The sequence below is a fragment of the Bos indicus x Bos taurus genome, chromosome 3 (assembly GCF_003369695.1).
Source record: "Bos indicus x Bos taurus breed Angus x Brahman F1 hybrid chromosome 3, Bos_hybrid_MaternalHap_v2.0, whole genome shotgun sequence".
Lineage (NCBI taxonomy): Eukaryota > Metazoa > Chordata > Mammalia > Artiodactyla > Bovidae > Bos > Bos indicus x Bos taurus.
Window position 1 is genome coordinate 107,051,713 of NC_040078.1, and position 21,680 is coordinate 107,073,392.

Sequence of the window (21,680 nt, forward strand, 5' to 3'; positions counted from 1 at the left end):
TCACTTGTCTCCACAGTGCCCGGCACACAGCTGGGGCTAAACCCACTTTTTTAACCGAATGAATGAATGACCAAGCCAACAGGAACCATCTGAGAGCTTCCATCCTGGAGGAGAGACACACGGGCACAAAGAAGCAAGCTTCTTGCCCTGACCAGGCAAGCGCTCTCGAGGCTGTCTCCCCAGGGGTGAGCCCTTGAATCACTCCAGTAGCTGAGCTTAGGCTCAAAGGCAGGAGCAAACCCCAGCATCAAGTTGAATTTCACAGCCCTCACAGAGCCATTAGCTTCTAGAGCCCACATTCTCAGAGTGAGATCTTGGGGCAAAACCAGGAAGGGTGAGATGGGCCTCCTGACTACAGTGAGCTCTAGATCTGGTGAGGGAAACACACCTGGAAACAATGAGCTTTAACAGAAGGCCAGTTGAAACAAGGCTTAGAGACACAATTGCTGTCTGACTGGTGGAGAAATCAGGGAAGGCTTCTTGGGGGAGACCACCTTGGAACAGATGCTGGGGATGATGATTTCACAAGCACCTGCTGAAGGGCTCCCAGGAACAAATCCTACAGATGCTTTCTACTGGCTCATGGGAGGCCATGCCTCAGCCCTGAGTCCCTGTGCTCCCCCTTTTCACAATGCATGTGTGCATGCTCAGTTGCTCATTCATGTCCGATTCTTCGCAACCCCATGGACTGTAGCCCTCCAGGATCCTCTGACCATGGAATTTCCCAGGCAACAATACTGGAGTGGGTTTCCATTTCCTACTTCAGGGGATCTTCCGGATCCAGGGATGGAATCCCCATCTCTTGCGTTTTCTACATTGGCAGGCAATTCTCTTCCACTGCGCCACCTAGGAAGCCCTATTTCACAACACATACAGGAAAGTAATTATTTTTTCCCTTCTGGCCTCTGAACTAGTTCCACGAAGAATTGATTCCATTTTCAGTCTCTTTAAGTATCAATGCCAAGAACAGGGAGAGTCCTGAATATATGACGTTACATGGTTGAATTCCTGATTGGTAGGTAGATGAGGAATCCCTCCTGCCCCCAGCCCAGCCCCTAGCCCAAACAGGGTCCCTTCTATCAGACACTTTACTGCCATCTGCAGGAAACTTGCCACAATAAAATACAAATTTACAATAACAAAAGCTGAATGGCGCCCCCTAGAGTCGTGTGGTGTCCAGCCATGTGACTAGGGTCCTACACTGGTTTTTTCTCCCCCAGGCTTCACAAGCCCCGAGGGATACAACTTTCACTCCTCTGCCCTCTTCTAGCCTGTGAGGTTGGGCTCCTTGCCCAAGTACCCTCCCCAGATCCCCCCTTCCATGTGGCCCTGCCCACCCTTCACCAATGAATAAGGGTATTTCTATTGCTGTTCAATAACAGAGAGCTAAAGGCTCCGAAGAGGCAAACTCCACTAGATCTTCGTCTTTGCTTTTTTCTATAGCTCAGGATTGTGAAGCCTCTCCCAGAGGTGACCAGAATGACTCTCTGGTGAGTCTGGAGGCCCAGTCAGCTATTTAGATTGTAGCCAGCAGAAAAATCCAGCTGGCCTGGTTGTCAGGTATTGCCTAAGGGAATGGAAACAGCAATGTACCTGGAGTTAGACGATCTGGGTCTACTGGTCCTGCGTGACTCCAGGCAAGTCCCTTAAATCCTCTGGACCTCAGACTCTAACACGGGTCCCACCTAACGTGCTGTTATCATGAAATCTCTATGATCAACAGAAACAAGGTTTTCTTGTTAACGACTAATGTTCCACTTTGGTGTGGCTGGGCTTAAGGAGTTGAGAATAGGTAGGTATTTCTCTCTAGCAAGGTAGAGAGAAAGAAAAAAATGGAGGGAAAGGATGAGGACGGGGAGAATTGGTTATAGCATGTGTGAGGCCCCTAGAACCTGTTCTGATTTTGTAGACTTGAAATCAGCAGTTTTGTCAGCCCAACATGCCTCTCCATCTGACATGTGTCATCATCAGGGGTCCCCCATTCACCTCTCCAGCATGAGGGAGGCCCTGAGACCCGTGCAGCGCGCCGAGTAGGCCAGGCACCGGGGCAGTCTGTATATTTGGTGAGACTGACTCTGACACCCCTACTTTGCTTCAGAACCCAGGCCCACAGGGAGGAGGAAATTACACAGGCCTCAGCTGGCTTCCAGGATAAGATTGACTTCATTTCCTCCCCGAATGTAAGTTCTAACTTCAGAGAGCTTCAGAGCACACAGGGTCTCCCAAACGTGCCCTTCCCACCCTCACAGGAAGCAACTGCCGGAGAAGGAAGGCTGCCTTCTTAATTACTCTGGTAGAACCCCCACCAGGCTCTGAAATCACAGGAAGATTTCAGCCGGGGCCCTGAAGTAGCAGTCCCGCCTCTCCTCTGCTGCCTCGCCTCTCTCCTGCTAACGAAACACGCCCAACTGCAGCACACAAGTTATTTTTAACCACGGCACAGTCTCCCCATTTTCAGCCTCACTGGCCCAGCCCCCTCCCCAAGACAGTCACGTGGCAATGTCAGGATGTAAAGAAGATCAGTCCCAGTGCCCGAAACAGCACAGGGCCTGCCTGTCCCATGGTTCAGTGGACCCAGCAGCACCCTCAGGGACTGAGCCCCCTTGAGTCCATTTCTGTTCTAGACTCAGAATGCTAAACAGCAGGCAAATCATCCCTTGGGGCTCTTCAGAGAAGCCTGGGAGGGGAATTCATCACAAAGGAATCTATAAGTACAGTCATCCCTCAGTGTGTGCAAGGGATTGGTTCCAGAACGCCAGGAGGTACCAAAACCCACAGATGCCCAAGTCCCTTATAGATCAGTTGATATGATACAGTTGACCCCCCCATATCCGCGGGCTCCACATCTGTGCACATGGGCAATAGAGCATGGGGCTAGAGGGTGTGAGGAAGGGAGAAAAAGGCCTCTGCCCTGCTGCCTTCAGAGGAATGAGGGGTTTGAGCATTCAGAGGCCCCTCGATGAGGGCCCTTCAAGGCTAGAAACAAATAAACCCCTCCTGCATCACAGGGACAGCTCTGAAACTTCACTGACTGATGCCATTGTCCCAGAGGTCTTGAGAAGGACCAAGGAGTCCTTCCTTCAAGGGCTTCCTACTGCCCACAGTCAAAGTCATTCAGTCGTGTCTGACTCTCTGCGACCCCATGGACTGTACAATCCATGGAATTCTCCAGGCCAGAATACTGGAGTGGGTAGCCTTTCCCTTCTCCAGGAGATCTTCCCAACCCAGGGGTCAAACCCAGGTCTCCCGCACTGCAGGTGGATTCTTTACCAGCTGAGCCACAAAGGAAGTCCACAAAAGGGGTTCAAACTCTCCAGCTTGTCTTCCAGGTCTCCTCTCTTGAGGCTCAACTCCTCTCAAATCCCATCCTGATTACTTGAGCCCACATAGCCCTCTCCCTGTCGAGCTTTCCATTACAACCCACTGCCTGTTCCTGGATCACAATCTGTCACATATTATCCTCTCAACACTCCTTGCCTTCATTCATTCATTCAATACTGGTTGATCTCCAATATGCACAAGGCTCTGTGCAAGGAGCTGGGGGTAAAACCATCAAGAAAAAAAAATCAATGAGACAAGGTCTGGAATTGTTCACAGTCCTAAGGGAGTGATGGGCACCCCATGGGATAACTGCTCTACTGTACCAGGGAACACAGAGGAGAGAAAAGCATGAATACAAGAGCGGAGGAGGGAGCTCTGGATACCTCTGGGGCAACAGGGACAGAGGAGGTGGCACTTATGAGAGGAGGGGGGCTTCCACCACCTCGCAGAGAAGAAAGTTCAGGCATGGAGGTCTGATCTGTGGGGGTCGAGGAACAGCTCCATGTGGCAGGGTACCTGGGAGTAGGGGTAATTTTGATGGGTGTCTGATATAGCCTTTATCCCACAGGGATGAAGAGCCAAAGAAAGTTGGTAAGCAGCTGAGGAACAGAATCAGGTTTGATTTTTGAACAAAATACTCTGCCAGTCATGTGGAGGAAATGGGGCAGGACTGGAAGGAGGAGAACTATCAGATGGTGTTTGGTGGTACAGGTAGAGACGATAAAGTGGAGGTGGGCAGGGTGCATTGTTTGAGGGACGCAAAAGAGGGAGCAGGACAGGCCTTGATGATGGATTGAAAGTGGGTGATGTCACTGAATTCGCTGCAGGCACTGCTTTGTCTGTCTTTCTATCTGCACTCTGGCACCAACGCCTCCTGAGAGGCTGAGCACAACCCACGGAGGCAGCTCCGGATCCAGCCTTTGGTGGAAGCAGCAGAGAGAGCGCTTCCCCTTTACTGAGCCAAGAACCGTGCTAAGAGCTTTATATACATTTTCTCCTCTAATCCTCACAAGAGCCCTGCACAGGAAGCATCCTCAAGAGGACAAAAGTGAGGCTCTGGCAGGGGTGAGAGACTTGCCCAGAATCACACAGCTGGTTGGAGGTGGGGCCACAGTCCAGCACCTCCCCTCTCTGACTCCAACATCTGGGCTGGTGACCACTGCCCTGGCAACAGTTCTGCTGCTCAGCAAAGGGGCAGTAGCCCCAGCTTTCACTCTGCAGAAAGGGTAAACAGGAACCACATTTTTAGAAGGCAATGTGAGTGAAACTGCCTTCTCCAAGGACTTTATTCCAAGGAAGTAACTCAATGAAGTTAAACGTTTTGATTTATAAAGATGTTCAATGCAGCATTGTCTATTGAAAATGAAAGTGAAGTCGCTTAGTCGTGTCCAACTCTTAGCAACCCCATGGACTGCAGCCTACCAGGCTCCTCTGTCCATGGGATTTTCCAGGCAAGAGTACTGGAGTGGGGTGCCATTGCCTTCTCAATTGTCTATTGTGGCCCCCCCAAAAAAGAAAAATGAGTAGGATTTTTAAAATCATGAAATATTACACAGCCTTTAAAAATGGTAACTATAAAGCCTGAGATGTCATATGGAAAATCTTTTTGATGTAGGAGTGAGTAGAAAAAAATCAGATTCACTATGGCACATGAGTCATGAAGGCAACTACATGGAAAATACAACTGCATGGGGACCAAGGTAGGGAAGAAGATGAAAAAGGAAAACGGGTCTCATGTTAGCACACTGGGATTAGGAGTGGCGGACTTTCTTTCAAATTTTTCTTTAATGTCTTTTCACCATCTTTCCAGTAGTAATAACTCCAAACTGGACTCCAGCTGGCTTGTCGGAGAGCCCAGGGGAGGGACCCTCCACCATACCACCCCCAGCCAGGACACCCACAGCACCCAGCTCAGTCCAGGCCTCTCTTACCGGCAACTCTGACCACAGCACGCTCCGCAGGGTCCAGCACCGAGTCCTGGCTTTTCCGCTTTTTCTGCTCATGCAGTGGCAGGTTCCAGGGTAAGGTATCCCCTGGGGGACAGGGAGACAGGCTCCCTGACCGCTCACTCCTGTAAGACCGCTCACTTCGACATGACCGCTCGCTCCGGCATGACCGCTCACTGAGTGTTTCTTCATCTGAAGAAGACATGGCCCAGGCCGGGGCTGCAGCTGGAGGGCCTGCAGCCCCTGGAGAAGTGATCTGTAGGGGAGAGGAGTGCACATGAACAGACGGAAGGGGTTGCAAAATGAATGCTGAGACTCGGGAGGCAGAGGTTCTAACCCTGGTTCTGCCACTGACTTGGTCTCTTTACCTCTCTGAACTTCAATTTCCTTATCTGGAAAATGGGGATAAGTATCACGGCAAAATTAATTCATGGGGCTTGGGAGAAATCACCTGAGGTAATGTATGTGAAGGTGTCCATAAATATTAAAACACTGTAAAAGTTAACTCCTACTGGGGACATCCACAGTGGTCCAGTGGTTGATTCTGCACTTCCTTGGCAGGGGGCACAGGTTCAGTCCCTGGTGGGAACTGAGGTCCTGCACCGTGTGGCCAAACAAACGAACAAAAGTTAGCCCCTATTACTAGTAAGCACTATTTCTGTTACCTGGTACTTGCGAAGGATTAAGCTTACAGGTTTCATGGATAGAAATATCTGGTTTCAAGTTATTTGTTGTTATTCAGTCTCTAAGTCATGTCTCACTCTTTGTGACCCCGTGGACTGCAACACGCCAGGTCTCCCTGTCCCCCACTGTCTCCCGGAGTCTGCCCAAGTTCATGTCCGTTGAATCACTGAGGCCATCCAACCATCTCATCCTCTGTCACCCTCTTCTTCAGCCTTCAGTCTTTCCCAGCAAGTTCTACCACATCATTTACTAGCTGTTTGACCCTGAGGAAGTCACTTAACGTCTTTGAGCCTCGGAATCCTCATCTACAAAAGGGGGATGTAAGAGCAACTACCTCACAAGGTTGTTTGCATGGACTAAATGAGATCTTGCAGGTAAAGTGCTTAACAGAGTCCGGTATCCAATAAGCACTTCACAAACATCATCTATTATTACATTCCTGTTCTACTTAACTCCCGGGAATGTTGTAAAGATAAAACGGGGCAACAGATGGGAAGTATTTTCAAAAAGCTAAAGCATGATCTCAATGTTAGGCATGATATAAAGCATGGGTTAGAAAAGGCAGAAATTCTTGATTTCTCCTGTACTGCCTCTGGCACATATATTTTTTAAAAGTTTAAAAAGTACTAAACTTGAAGTAAGACCGACCTAGGTGTAGTTTCTGGTTTGGCCACTTAAAATCGGTGTGATCCAAGGCAAGTCATTTCACTTCTCTGAAACTCAGCTTCCCCATCTGCAAAATGGGGGTAATATTTCAGCTTCTAAGTTGCTGTCTTAAGAACATAGCAAATGTAAAAAAACTGGCTGGTGCCATACATGGCACCCAAGGCATAGGATAAAATGTTCCTTTGCCTATTCTATTCCAAGGGGTTATTGTAGAAATAACTGGCACAGCATGGAGGTGGGGGAGGTGGTACAGAAAATCCATTTTTCTGGTCAGCTTAGCTACAGGAGGGATCTGAGTGGAAACACAAACACTCTGAGGCCAGCTGGGCTCCACCAGCCAGACTGGGCAGGCTTCCCTCAGCCAGGTCAAGTTCACTTCCCAGAACCATCTGCTATACATGGCCCACCACCCCAAGGGCCTCATCAGAGCCCCTGTGGTACATGCCTTCAACCCCAAATCCAGTCCAAGCAAACAGCTCTCACTGGGGCTCCAGGGTCCAGGGAGGGCAGGAAACCATCGCCTTTCCCTTACGGGGAATACCAGCACAGAAGGCTGTGCTGAGACAGGGAGGTGGCCCAAATGTCTGGACACCATGGGTCTCTGGGCACAGCTCCTTCTGGATTCTGGGAATCTCAGCCTGGAGGCAGCAAGAGGCAGAAACCCCTCCTGGGTCACTGGCAGATCCCCATCATAGGCACAGAGTGAGGAGAGATAACAAAAGAAACATCAAATGGTGCAGGAGGCTTCTAGGCAGCCTCCGGCAGGCAGAAGAGCCCTGCCAGGGCACCTCCTGTGCCAGCAGCATTTGGGCCTTCTTGCCCTGGAAGATCAAGAAGGAATCCAGCCCCGGAAAGGCAGAAAGGAAAGGATCTGGGTCCTGGCACAGCCCTGCCTTTTATTCTAGCATGTAAGCCCCATTACCTTCTGGTGTCCGCCTCCCATTTCCGTTAGCCAAGTCAGGTGCATAAGTGACCGCCCCCACCTCGGGGAAATTCGGGTCGTCCTTCCATCTCCATACTCAGCCCCGGGCAGGAAAACGCCCCTCCTCTCAGACCACCTGCTTCCTCCCCGAGACGCCCATTTTACTACAAAGGCCCGCTCAGCCAAGGCCTCCAGCCTGAGAACCGGTCTCTCCAGCTCTACCCGGGTCAGTCTCCAGACCCTCACAAACACCTGTTTGACCTCGCGGCTGTCGCCCCACCCCTAGGTCACCTGAGCCGCTCCATCAATTCCCCATTCCCGGGAGCGCGCGCCCACGCCCCCAACCCACTCCAAAGGTCGCAGGCCAGGTCGGCGACTGGCACCTCACCTGCAGCTCTCGGGTGGCTGGCCTTCCCCCCTCACCCCTTCCCCACGGCGGGGGAGGGCGCGCCAAGGGCCAGAGGCGACTGGGGTGGGCCCGCGTGCCCGCCGCGCGCGGCTGACAAAGAGCGGGGCCGCGCCATGCGGACGCGCGACCGGGGACCGATCAGGCGCCCCGGCCAGCGGCCGAGACCCGGAGCCCGGCAGCCACCTTCCCCGCCAGGCCCTGCCCGCCCCCGCAGGCCTCTCGCCCTGCCCAGGAGGGCTCGGTGTCCCATTTTTCCAAAGAACACGCCTCCCTTTGGCCCGGGCAGTGCCCGCCGAGGGAAATCCCGGAGCGCGCTCGGCGATGCCCGCCGCCCGCCGCCTGGGCTGCAGGTGCGAGGTCCGGCCGGCCGCGATGCCAGCGCCTGTCAACCAGTCTTCCAGCTGCCGCCCGTTACCCCGGATCAGGCGCGGCCGCCCCGCGCGAGCAGGCACCGCACCCCGGCCGCCGCGGCGCACCCCGAGCTGACGGGCGGGGGGCCCGCCGCCAGCCCCGCGCCCCGCGCCTTACCCTGGGAACCCGTGCGGCAGAGGACCGGCGGCAGCGGAGGCGGCAGCGAAGACGGCGGTGGCGGGGCGCGCCCCGGGCAGGAGCGCAGCGGAGGGGAGCGCCGCCGAGCCGAGGGGAGCGGCTCCCACAATGGCCGAGCTCGCGGCGCCGAGCCCCCCGCCCCCCGCGCCCTAGCGGCGGCGGCTGAAGCGGAGCCGGCGCAGCCGCCCAACTCGCTCCCCCACCCCCGGCGCCGGCGCCGCCCCCCGCCCCCCGATGCGCGCTCCCCGCCCTGCACCCCACCCGAGGCCGTTTCCGCGCGCCCCGCACGCCCTCCGCACTGACCCCGCGTCCTGTCGCTGCCCCCGGGTCCTTTCTCTGGGTCCTTCCCCCAGTGACTCCTCCCCTGCGGCCGCTCGCATCCCCGGGGCCAACTCACACCCCCACATTCCCCGCCCTCGGCTCCGGCGCCCTCTGTGTCCCGGCCCCGCGGCCGCTCGCTGACCCGGGCCTGGCTCACGCGGCCCGCCCCCTTGGAGCTCCTCATCCCTGGTCCCGGGGGCGCTCTCCCAAGCTGCGGGGCTCTCAGCCCGGTCCCGGGTCGGGAACCAGCCCGCTCCCGGAGCCAGCCCGCTCCCCTTCCTGCTCCCATTTTTTGCCTGCATCCCGTAAACCCATCCATGTTCCATCTCTGCTCCTAGGGCTTCTGCTCCCCTTTCCGAGAGCGCCCTGCCGATCCACTTACCCGCCGGGCTTCGGGAACTGAATGTAGGAGGGACCAGAAGGAGGCCCCGTCTTCCCCTCAGGGTGAAAGGCAGAGTGGAACCAGGCCCCAGGAAAAAAAACTCAGACTGGTTTAGACAGCAGCCGCCGCCCCATTCAGAGCCTTGGAAGAGGCATCATCCACGGAGAAAACATGTTTTGAGCTCCTTCTGTATGCTCTGCCTAATAATACGGTAAATAAGTGCCTTCAATGCTCTCCTAGTACAGATCCATGAATATGTCCAGAGAAAGAGGGGTATTTGCCTAAAGTCACTTCACTAGTAGGCTGCACAGCAACAGTTACCATTTGGGCGAGCCTCCTGGGAACAGTGCAAGGTGCATCACCTGGGTCTCACCACAGGTAGTCCACACCATGCTGTTCATTCATTCATTCAACAACTATGTACCCCAGACACTGTGGCGAGTGCTAAGGATACAGTGATGTGTATGGTCGCTGTCCATTGGCTCCACTGGGTTAGCAGTAAAGATGGACAATTAGCTATAAATCATGGCATCCCATGAGGCAGTGTCAGGATCAATACTTCAATTTCTGGAGGTGGAAACAGATTAGATGATTTATTCAGTCATCTGGGAAGATTGTAGTCAATCCAAGACTGGAATCCAGTGTCTTCACACCCCACCTCCTGCAGTTATTTTTCACCATGACTGTTGGGGAAATGTGGGTTGGATCAACTTACAGAGGATCTTGACCTTCAAACTGAGGAATTTGGTCTAAATTAGGAGGCTATGAGCTGCCCAGGAAGTTGGAAAGCAGAACAATGAAAGAAACCAAAGATGGATTCAAGATAGGTGTGGGTGGTGAGAAATGGAGTATTTCCTGCCATATCAATAAACGAGGGTGTCGCAATCATCATCAATTCTAGCCCTCCAGGGCAACCAGGGAGGAGAACAAAACCTTTGATGGCAGTCATCAGGCTGCAGCTACTCCTTAGGGTGAGCACTGAGGAAAACTACAGGATTTCTGGCCCCAGATAGCTAAGATGCATATGAAAGAAATGATTTCAGTCAGCCCAGACTCTTGCATCTTCCCATACATAGAAAAGCACTAAATTCCTTAACTTGAGATATCTGGTTTTCTTTCATTCATGAAAGTACTCTTGATGTTCTCTCAGGGTTACTTGAGATGCTATCTCCCAGCTTGAAGTCCTAAAAATTCCCGCCAAATAAAATACAACTCTCAACTGTTAGGTTGTGACTATTTTTTAAGTCGACAGTGGTTATGCTGGGAGACTACTGCAATGGTTCCAGCAAGAAGTAATGAAGCTCTGATCCTGAAAAGGGACAGTGGGGATGGGAAGGGATGTTTTCCGCTCACTGAAACCTTTTAGGTTCTTGTTTTCAGTCCCCCATTAAGAAGGGAAAGGAACTGTCATTTGCTAAAGTTTATTAAGGACTAGACAATGCTCTGGGTATTCTGTGTATATTATCTCATTAACTCCTCCCCATAACCTTGTATAGTAGGTATCTTTATTATCCTTATTTTACAAATAAGGAAACAGAGATTTTCAGAGCTTGTGTAACTTACTAAAGCCCACAAGGCAAACTAATGCTGAGGCTTGGGTTAGGGCCAGGCCTGCCCCCAAACCTCATGCTCTAACCACCAGTCTCCACTGTCTGCTGCCTTTGTCATTTAGTCACTCAGCATGTCCAACTCGTTTGTGATCCCATGGACTGTAGTCTACCAGGTTCCTCTGTCCATGGGATTTCCCAGGCAAGAACACTGGAGTAATTTGTCATTTCCTTCTCCCTTCCACTGTCTGAAGCCAAGGCAAAGAACCCAAGTCCTTTGATTCAGTCAAGTGTTCTTTTCCTTGAGCTACATATAATGTTTAGACTTGCAGAGAAAGGTCAGGAGTCCATAGTTGTAAACTACCCAGTTCCTGGACTAATAGTGCCAGTCCCCGTGTAGGATGTCTCTCCACAGAAGCCTGTAGAGGCCTCAGACTGGGAGAATTCTCCAGCCTGATTCTGAAGTTCCTTTATGCCTGAGACACAAAGCTGGAGAGGTGATAAAGGAATCGTTCTCAGCTTAGAAATGAATGCAATAGTCCTTCCCTGGTGAGAGCAGAACAGCGGTGCCAAGGGGGAAGACCAGCTGAATGCATAACCAGAGTGTGGGGAGCCTGGGGATGAAGCTGAGTCTCCTCAGGGGCAGGATCTGTGGGCAGGGGCCTTGCGAGGCAGGGCCAGCTGAGGGGAACCCTTGGGGAGGTCTGTCGAGTCCCTAGGATGCCTGCAGTCCCTGCCTCTCTAACTAGAGAACATGGCCAGGTTTTGCTCCTCTCCAGTCTCAGTGTCCTTTCCAAACCTGACCACCAGTCTTGTCCTGAATTATTCATGTCGTGGGCTATGAGAAGGTGGAGCTTCCAGAAGCTTCCGGACTCCGGACATTCGGTTGTGTCTCCCTGAGGCTCTAGTTCCAGCAGTGCTACCCTGCCTGGGGTTGAGCTGCTGGTGCCTGCTGGTTGAGCTGCTGGTGTCAAGCTCTTTGCAGCTGGCACCTGGCCAGTAACCTTGGGCTACTGGGCTTCGATTCATTTTAGCAATTTTTTATTGAGGAATACTATGTGCTGGAGACAGTTTTGAGTACTGTTGGGAACACAGATGTGAATCTGATCAGGTCTTTGTCCTTGAGGAGTCACAGGGTGATAGAGGGGACAAGCACTTAAAAATGATTCCCTTCTGGACTTCTCCAGTGGTCCAATGGTTGAGACTACACACTTCCACTGCTGGGGACTCAGGTTTGATCTCTGACTGGGGAAGTTCCACATACTGAGCAGTGTAGCCAAAAAAAAAAAAATTATTCCCTTCTATCAATAAAATTTCCTCTGAGTCTGATAAGTATTCTCCTTTACTGTCCTTATTTCACTAACTAAAGGTCTCTGCTAATTCCCTCCAAAAATTAGTGGCCTTGAAACTAGGGCACCTCACACCCCATATACTTGAGCAGGGTTCTTTCCTTGGAGGGGTGACGAAACAACTTTTTATCCTGTTTGGAGTCCTGAACTAGGTTCCCAGATTACTACTTGGGCCACCCGCTTTCCAGACACATCAGAAGAATGACATGTACTCTAACCTATCCATTCAGCAAACCCTCATTAAGCATCGACTCAGCGTCAAGCACTAAGATTTGTGCTGATTCATTTTTAAAATGAACCAGACAAGCATGGCCCCTGTCCTTGTGTTGCTCACAGTCTAGGTGGGAGATAGACAAGCAAAAGGACAGTTATACCTCCACTGATTCATGCTGCAATGGGGAAAGTACAGGATATACCCTGGAAGGGAAAACAGAGAAGGAACACTTTCTAGAAGCTCAAGGCCAGGTATTCTTATCAAGCATTTCATCTTTGTTCTTCTAGGTCTTCATGCCAGTGGAAATTTTCACTGGCAAGTTTCAGGGAAAACCTTGCTCTTCAACATTGACTTTTCCTTCCACTTTTGTCCTTTCTCCCCACCTGCTCCTCTGGACTCTCTGGAATCAGACAGGTGTCTGACTGAAGGTGAAGATGAAACATGAGCATGTGTAGAGGCTGGAGCCCTGTAAAGTCAAGTATCCAAACAGAGGAAATAGCCCAGAATCCCCAAACTGGGAGGGACCTTACAGATTTCTAAGCTCTGCTAAAATGTTCCCTCTCTGATCTTTCTCTGATCCCCCAGCCATACACAGATGACTTCCAGACTCATGTACCATCTGCAGCTTAGTTCTCATCTCTTTCCTCCTAGCTGCAGACTCATATCCAGTTGCTACCTTGACATCCCCACCCCTACCTGAGGCACCTCAAACTCAAAATGCCCCATGTGGAACTTTGATATCTACCCTGACCACCCACTAAACTGTTCCTCTCCAAAACTGTTCCAAACTCTCTGAAACTGTTCCAAACTCTCCAAAACTGTTTCTCATCTTGGCCATCTCAGAAAACAGCTCTACTACCTGCCCATTTACTCAAGTCAAGGATCTAGTAGTTACTCTTGATTTTTCTTTCTCTTATCCCTCTTATCCCCATCAAAAAGATCTGACAAGCTACCTCCAATAACGTATTCTGAATTCATTCGTTTCTTCTGCTTTTCTTTTACTATTAATGCCTTAATCCATCGCTCACCTGGATGACTGGGCTTGCCTTCCAAATCACCTCCGTTTCCACTCTTACTCCCACGCCCATTTCAATCCAAGAAGCAGCCAAAGTGAATCTTTTTAAACATAAATCATGTCATGCACAGTTCCAATTTGCACTTAGAATAAAATGGTCCATAACACTTTATACAATGTAGTCCTTGCTTAGACCTAATCTCTGGATTCCTTGGTCACTGGACTCCAACAAATCAGATCATCTTTCTCTTCCTTTAATAAATGAATCTCGTTCTCATCTTGGGGCTTTGCGGAACTGATCTTGTTGCCTACAACTACCCTCTGCCTAAATTCTTTGTATAACTGGTGTCTTTTTCATTATCTAAGACTCATTTTACAAATCACCTTTACAAACAGGCCTTTTTTGACCACCCATCTAATGTAGCCCTCTCATTTAAACCTTATTTTATTTCCTTCATAACATTTGTCACTTTTCCACCATCTTGCTTGTGTGTTTACTTGTTGATTTTCTGTCTCCTTCTCCAGGATGCTTCATGAGTGGGGGGACCGTGTCTGTGCTCTTCACTGCTATATCCCTACAGTGCAGGTCTCATGGTAAGCTTTCAGCATGTACTTGTCAAATGAACAAAAGAATAATCAAATGAATCAGTGAAGTGAGGACAGCAGAGGAAGAGATTTATCATGAGACAGATCAGTGTACAAAGACCTGAAGTTGAGAGGATAAGGTACACAGAAAATTAAAGAAGTCCAGAATAATTGACATGAAGAATGCTAGGGGGTAAGTTGTCCAAAATGAAGCTGGGGAAGTGGTTGGGAGAGATCATGTGGAATGCTGTGCTTTGAAATTTGTTCATCTTATAGCTAAAAGTTTGTGCCCTTTTACCAACCTCTCCCTATTTCCCCTACCATCTAGGCCCTGAAATCACTTTTCTACTCTTTTTTTCTATGAGTTTGACTTCTTTATCTTCTTTTTTTACATTCTACACATAGTGATGCTGTACAGTATTTGTCTTTGTCTGGTTTATTTCACTCAGTAAAATGCCCTCAGGGTCCATCCCTGTTGTCGTAAATGGCAGGATTCCTTATTTTTCATGGGTGAGTAATATTCCCACATATATCATATATAGCAATAGATGAATGGATAAACATGTGATAGCACACATTTATCCATTCATCTATTGATGGACACTCAGATGGTTTCCATATTTTGGCTATTGTAAATAATGCTGCAACGAACACAGGAGTGAAGATATCTCTTTTATTTTCTATTTTCATTTCCTTTGGATGTATACCTAGAAGTGAGACTGCTGTATCATATAATAGTTCTATTTTTAATTTATTTGACTACAACAGGTCTTAGTTGTAGCATGCAGGATCTTTGATCTTCCTTGCAACATGCAGGATCTTTTTTTTTAGTTGTGGCCTGTGAAATCTAGTTCTCTGACCAGGGATCAAACTCAGGCCTCCTGCATTCGGAGTGTGGAGTTTTAACCACTAGGCCACCAGGGAAGTCCCCCATTCTAACATTTTAAATAGGGAAGGACTTTGTCCTGTATGCATTCTAGAAAAAAAAAACCACTGTAGGTACTGTAGGAGAATAGACTACAAGGAGGCTAAATTGAGTGTGAGAAAGCCACCAATCAGTGCCAGTTAGAAGACATTTAAACATGTCCCGGCAAGACAAGCTCTTGGGCAAGAGTGATAGTGGTGAAAATGGGGAGTAGTGCACGGAATCGAAGGCATACAGAATGGCACCAACGGGACTTACGGATGAACTAGACTTAGAGGCTGAGGGAGAAGGGATGCCAAGAGTGACTCCCAGGTCTCCGTCTCGGGCAGATTAATGGTGTCATTCTCCAAGGTTACATAGAAAGAAGAGCGGGTTTGGGAGAAAGATGCTGTGTTCATTTGTAAACATGTTCCCTTTGAAGTGTCCTTGGCCTACATACCAGAGATGGAGTAGTATGATGGAGTAGCCATCAGAGTCAACAAAAGAGTCCGAAATGCAGAACTTGGATGCAATCTCAAAAACGACAGAATGATCTCTGTTCGTTTCCAAGACAAACCATTCAATATCACAGTAATCCAAGTCTGTGCCCCGACTGGTAATGCTGAGGAAGCTGAAGTTGAACGGTTCTATGAAGACCTACAAGACCTTCAGGAACTAACACCCCCAAAAGATGTCCTTTTCATTATAGGGGACCAGAATGCAAAAGTAGGAAGTCAAGAAACACCTGAAGTAACAGGCAAATTTGGCTTTGGAGTACAGAATGAAGCAGGGCAAAGGCTCATAGAGTTTTGCCAAGAGAAGGCACTGGTCACAGCAATCACCCACTTCCAACAACACAAGAGAAGACTCTACATATGGACATCACCAAATAGTCAATACCAAAATCAGATTGATTATATTCTTTGCAGCCAAAGATGGCGAAGCTCTATACAATCAGCAAAAACAAGACCAGGAGCTGACTATGGCTCAGATCATGAACTCCTTATTGCCAAATTCAGATTTAAATTTCAGAAAGTAGGGAAAACCACTAGACCATTCAGGTATGACCTGAATCAAATCCCTTACAATTATGCGGTGGAGGTGACAAATAGATTCAAGGGAATAGATCTGATAGACAGTGTGCCTGAAGAACTATGGATGGAGGTTCATGGCATTGTGCAAGAGGCAGGGATCTAGACCATTCCCAAGAAAAAGAAATGCAAAAAGACAAAATGTTTGTCTGAGGAGGCCTTAAAATAGCTGCGAAAAGAAGAGAAGTGAAAGGCAAAGGAGTAAAGGAAAGATATACCCATTTAATGTAGAATTCCAAAGAATAGCAAGGAGAGATAAGAAAGCCTTCCTCAGTGATCAAGGCAAAGAAATAGAGGAAAACAATAGAATGGGAAACACTAGAGATCTCTTCAAGAGATTTAGAGATACCAGGGGAAAATTTCATGCAAAGATGGACTCAATAAAGGACAGAAATGGTATGGACCTAATAGAAGCAGAGATATTAAGAAGAGGTGGCAAGAATACACAGAAGAAGTGTACAAAAAAGATCTTCACAACCCAGATAATCATGATGGTGTAATCACTCACCTAGAGCCAGACATCCTAGAATGTGAAGTCAAGTGGGCCTTAGGAAGCATCACTATGAACAAAGCTAGTGGAGGTGATGGAATTCCAGTTGAACTATTTCAAATCCTAAAAGATGATGCTGTGAAAGTGCTACACTCAATATGCCAGCAAATTTGGAAAGCCCAGCAGTGGCCACAGGACTGGAAAAGGTCAGTTTTCATTCCAATCCCAAAAGAAAGGCAATGGCAAAGAATGCTCAAACTATCACAAAATTGCACTCATCTCACACACTAGTAAAGTAATGCTCAAAATTCTCCAAGCCAGGCTTCAACAGTCCATGAACCGTGAACTTCCACATGTTCAAGCTGGATTTAGAAAAGGCAGAGGAACCAGAGATCAAATTGCCAACATCCTCTGGATCATCAAAAAAGCAAGAGAGTTCCAGAAAAACATCTACTTCTGCTTTATTGACTATGCCAAAGTCTTTGACTGTGTGGATCACAATAAACTGTGGAAAATTCTTAATGAGATGGGAATACCAGACCACCTGACCTGCCTCTTGAGAAATCTGTACGCAGGTCAGGAAGCAACAGTTAGAACTGGACATGAAACAATAGACTGGTTCCAAATAGGAAAAGGAGTACGTCAAGGCTGTATATTGTCACCCTGCTTATTTAACTTATATGCAGAGTACATCATGAGAAACGTTGGGCTGGAAGAAGCACAAACTGGAATCAAGATTGCCAGGAGAAATATCAGTAACCTCAGATATGCAGATGACACCACCTTTATGGCAGAAAGCGAAGAAGAACTAAAGAGCCTCTTGATGAAAGTGAAAGAGGAGAGTGAAAAAGTTGGCTTAAAACTCAATATTCAGAAAGCTAAGATCATGGCATCTGGTCCCATCACTTCATGGCAAATAGATGGGGACACAGTGGAAACAGTGACAGACTTTATAGTTTGGGGCTCCAAAATCACTGCAGATGGTGACTGCAGCCATGAAATTAAAAGTCACTTGCTCCTTGGAAGAAAAGTTATGACCAACCTAGACAGCATATTAAAAAGCAGGGACGTTACTTTGCCAACAAAAGCCCATCTAGTCAGAGCTATGGTTTCTCTAGTAGTCATATATGAATGTGAGAGTTGGACTGTGAAGAAAGCTGAGCACCGAAGAATTGATGCTTTTGAACTGTGGTGTTGGAGAAGACTCTTGAGAGTCCCTTCCACTGCAAGGAGATTCAACCATTCCATCCTAGAGGAAATCAGTACTGAATATGCATTGGAAGGACTGATGCTAAAGCTGAAGCTCCAATACTTTGGCCTTCTGATGTGAAGAACTGAGTCATTTGAAAAGACCCAGATCTTGGGAAAGATTGAAGGCAGGAGGAGAAGGGGATGACAGAGGATGAGATGGTTGGATGACATCACCAACTCAATGGACATGAGTTTGAGTTAACTCCAGGAGTTGGTGAGGGACATGAGGCCTGGGATGCTGCAGTCCATGGGGTTGCAAAGAGTTGGACATGACTGAACTGACTGGCCTACACAGTACAGAGCCCCAGGCCTGGAGTTCAGAAGAAAGGCCAGGGCTGGAGCTAGATTCCCGAGCTGTCTGCATAAGGATGGAAACTGAATCCATGTTGTACTCACCCAGGGCAAGTATTGAGTGAGGAGAGAAGACTGAGGACAGAGCCCTGAGCTGGACCAACAATTAAGGGTTAGATGAAAGAGAAGAACCCAGAGAGACAGGAGAAAAGCTAGGGGAGTCAAGGAACAATGGAGAGGCCATGATCAGTAAGAAGGGAGTGACTGAAAAGTTGAATCTGAAGGTATTTCTTTGGTGATCCAGTGGCTAAGACCCCAAGCTCCCAATGCAGGGGACCCAGGATCAATCCCTGGTCAAAGAACTAGATCCTACATGCTGCAACTATTAATATTATTGCAGAATGCAATGAATATAAAAAACACCCATTAGATATTAAAATTCTTTTTGTGAACTGAGTTCTCAAAATCCCATAATCCCATGTGCATTTTACACTTGTGGCCCATCTCAGTTTGGAAGAGCCACATTTCAGGAGCCAGCAGGTGTGAGTAGATTCTCACAACAGTAAGACAAACAGTATCCAACACATAGTTGTGTTGTGTAGATCCAACAGTAGTTGTGCAGTGTAGAAAAGAATGTCTCAGGCAGAGCAAGCAGTAAGTGCAAAAGTGCCGAGGCAGGAGTAGCAAGAATAAGTTTTGTGTGTTAGAGGAGAGCCAGGAGGCTCAGAAAGGACCGAGGGGTGGCGGGATGGACAATGAAGCTGGTGGAGAGAAGGGCAGGGGCCCTGGGAGGCCCAGTTCAGAGCAGTGCGAGCCTCATTCTGAGCATGATGGGAAACCGCTAAAGGCACTAAGCCCCATTGCGCCATGAAGTGCAGGGTAGGCGTTCCCTGCCAGTCTACTCTTTCCAGTGACAGGGGAGGCAGGATGCAGCCTTCTATGCCTCTTCTGCTGCACAGGCAAACCAGCTCCCTCTCCAGTCTCTCATTCACAGACCAGAGACCCAGAGACATCGAAGGCCAGCAACAGGGTGCACAGCAAGTCTTCTCTTGTTCTTGGGGTTGGGTAAGAGCAGGCGCAGCAAACTTTAATGGGGAGAAACCAGGCCGGAGTGAGCTGAGGAGTAGTGGGAAGGTGATGGAGGGTGTGGCAGTGAAGGGAAGGAGGAATGGGAGGGTAGTGACAGAGGGGGTATGGGAGTGGGAGTTTGTTTGCTTATATGTTATTTAAGCAGAGAAAGATTTGGGCATGTTCAACTGTTATTATAATTTCTTTTTTTTTTTTGGCTGCACTGGGTCTTCTTTCTGGCACTCAGGTTTAATTGCCCTGCAGATGTGGTATTTAGTTCCCTGACCAGGGATGGAACGCGTAACCCTGCATTGCATGGTGGTTTCTAAACCAGTGGACCACCATGGAAGTCCCCTTGCTCAACTATTGATCTGAAAAAAGTAATAAAAAGGAAGAAATCGGAAAGAATGCCAGCCATGCAAGTTTCCTAAAGAGGCAGCCAGGGACAGAGGAGTGGAGGAAGGGCAAGCAGGGATGGAGGTAGGGGACTCGCGGGCAGGCTTGGATGCCCCTGTTCCAGTCTCCCGTTGCCCCTGTCCCTTCGCCATCTGGATTCCTGGGACCTGTGTGCTGCCTCAGCCCTGCTGCCCACTCTTCTTTGCTAGTTGCTCTCAGATCCCCCCCACCCCACACACATTCCAGACCAGAGATGATGCTGGCAGGGGCGACTGCCCACCATCTGCCACTTCTCCATTCATTTTGAGCGGATGTGCTCTGGCTAGGGACGGCTGCTTAGAGCCTGCTTCTCCTTGACACTCTTCTATTCTCTTGTCCCAGTTCCTGGATGCTGAGTCACTCTCCCTCCCAAGCCCTCTGTACAAGGCTGCTGGTTCTGACATACAAAGCTCAAACATTTACCATGTGTTAAACGCTTACTGTTCAGATAAGGTGACTTAGACAGATACACTATGCAAATACCAGTATAGTCAATCCTTACAGCCCTACAAGATAGGTATTGTCATCGTCCCATTTTTACAGACGTGGAAATTAGGGCTCGAGGATAAATGGCTTGTGCAGAGTTTCGTAGCTTATAAGTACCATGTGGAAGATACGCCCCAAGTCATAAGGTCCCAAAACTGACTACCTTCTATGATGCCACACTGTCTTTTAAGTGTCAGGAATAAAGACAGATGCTTTGCAGATCTTTTCTCATGTGGGCTATGGGCTGTGGACATAAGCAGTGGAAAATGGAGCTCAGCCATGGAATCTGGTTCCAAGGGAGATTGTAAGTTCTGTGAAGGCAATCTGTGCCTGTTTGGTCACTGCTACACCCTCCCTGTCCAGAATGCCATCTGGCAATTATAGTGCTCAATATTTATTGAAGGAATGGATGTATAAACTCTAGCCTCTGTAAGGGCTGGTCAAAGCCCAACCAGAGGGAAGGCCCTGAAGTGAAATCAGACAAGAGGGACTTCCCTGATGGTAGAGTCACTAAGACTTCTCAATCTCAGTGCAAAGCTTTCATGGTCAGACAACTAGCTCCTGCATGCTGCAACTAGGAGTTCTACGCCAAAACGAAGATCGAAGATCCTGCGTGCCACAACTAAGATCCAGCACTGATGTGGGCTTGATCGCTGGATTGGGGAGATCCCCTGGAGAAGGAAATGGCAACCCACTCCAGTATTCTTGGCCGGGAAATCCCATTGACAAGCTACAGTCCATGGTCTGGCAAAGAATCAGACACGATTGAGCACATGGTAACTATGAAAGTGAAAGTCACTCAGTCATGTCCGACTCTTCACGATCCCATGGACTGTACAGCCCATGGAATTCTCCAGAACAGAATACTGGAGTGGGTAGCCTTTCCCTTCTCCAGGGGATCTTCCCAACCCAGGGATCAAACCCAGGGCTCCTGCATTGTAGGCGGATTCTTTACCAGTTGAACCACAAGGGAAGCCCACATGGTAACCATATATATACATATATATATAGTTGTTTAGTCGCTAATTATATATATATATATATACTTAGCTATATATGTACATATATATATATATAGTTGTTAATTGCCAACAAAAAGAAAAGCTAGAGAATTCCAGAAAAACATCTACTTCTGCTTCACTGCCTATGCTGAAGCCTTTGACTGTGTGGGTCACAACAAACTGTGGAATATTCCTCAAGAGACAGGAATACCAGACCACCTTACCTGCCTCCTGAGACATCTGTATGCAGGTCAAGAAGCAACAGTTAGAACCAGACATGGAATAAGGGACTGGTTCCAAATTGGGAACCAAGTATGTCAAGGCTGTCACCCTGCTTATTTAACTTCTATGCAGAGTACATCATGTGAAACACCGGGCTGGATGAAGCACAAGCTGGAATCAAGATTGCCAGAAGAAATATCAATAACCTCAGATATGCAGATGACACCACCCTTATGGCAGAAAGTGAAGAGGAACTAAAGAGCCTCTTGATGAAGGTGAAAGAGGAGAGTGAAAAAGCTGGCTTAAGAGTCAACATTTCAAAAAACCGAAGATCATGGCATCTGGTCCCATTGCCTAATGGCAAATAGATGGGGAAACAATGTAAACAGTGAGAGACTTTATTTTCTTGGGCTCCAAAATCACTGCTGATGGTGACTGCAGCCATGAAATTAAAAGACGTTTACTCCTTGGAAGAAAAGCAATGACAAACCTAGTGCTGTGCTTAGTCGCTCAGTTGTGTCTGACTTTTTG

General features: G+C 48.7%; 1 protein-coding gene across 3 annotated transcripts in view; it reads right to left on the reverse strand.

Moving 5' to 3' along the window:
* The window catches only part of MACF1 (microtubule-actin crosslinking factor 1), a 340,530-nt gene extending 331,902 nt beyond the window's left edge, over positions 1–8,628 (reverse strand). The window contains exons 1-2 of one of the 3 annotated variants that reach the window (XM_027537746.1): positions 8,477–8,628; positions 5,253–5,523 (exon numbers count right to left, since the gene is read on the reverse strand). In XM_027537746.1, coding sequence (XP_027393547.1) covers positions 5,253–5,472 — 220 coding nt within the window. In that variant the 5' untranslated portion in view covers positions 5,473–5,523; positions 8,477–8,628. Of the gene's footprint in view, positions 1–5,252; positions 5,524–8,476 lie in introns of those variants that run through there. The other 2 variants (XM_027537756.1, XM_027537755.1) reach the window with 2 other exon arrangements.
* Between the last annotated feature and the right edge of the window lie 13,052 nt (positions 8,629–21,680).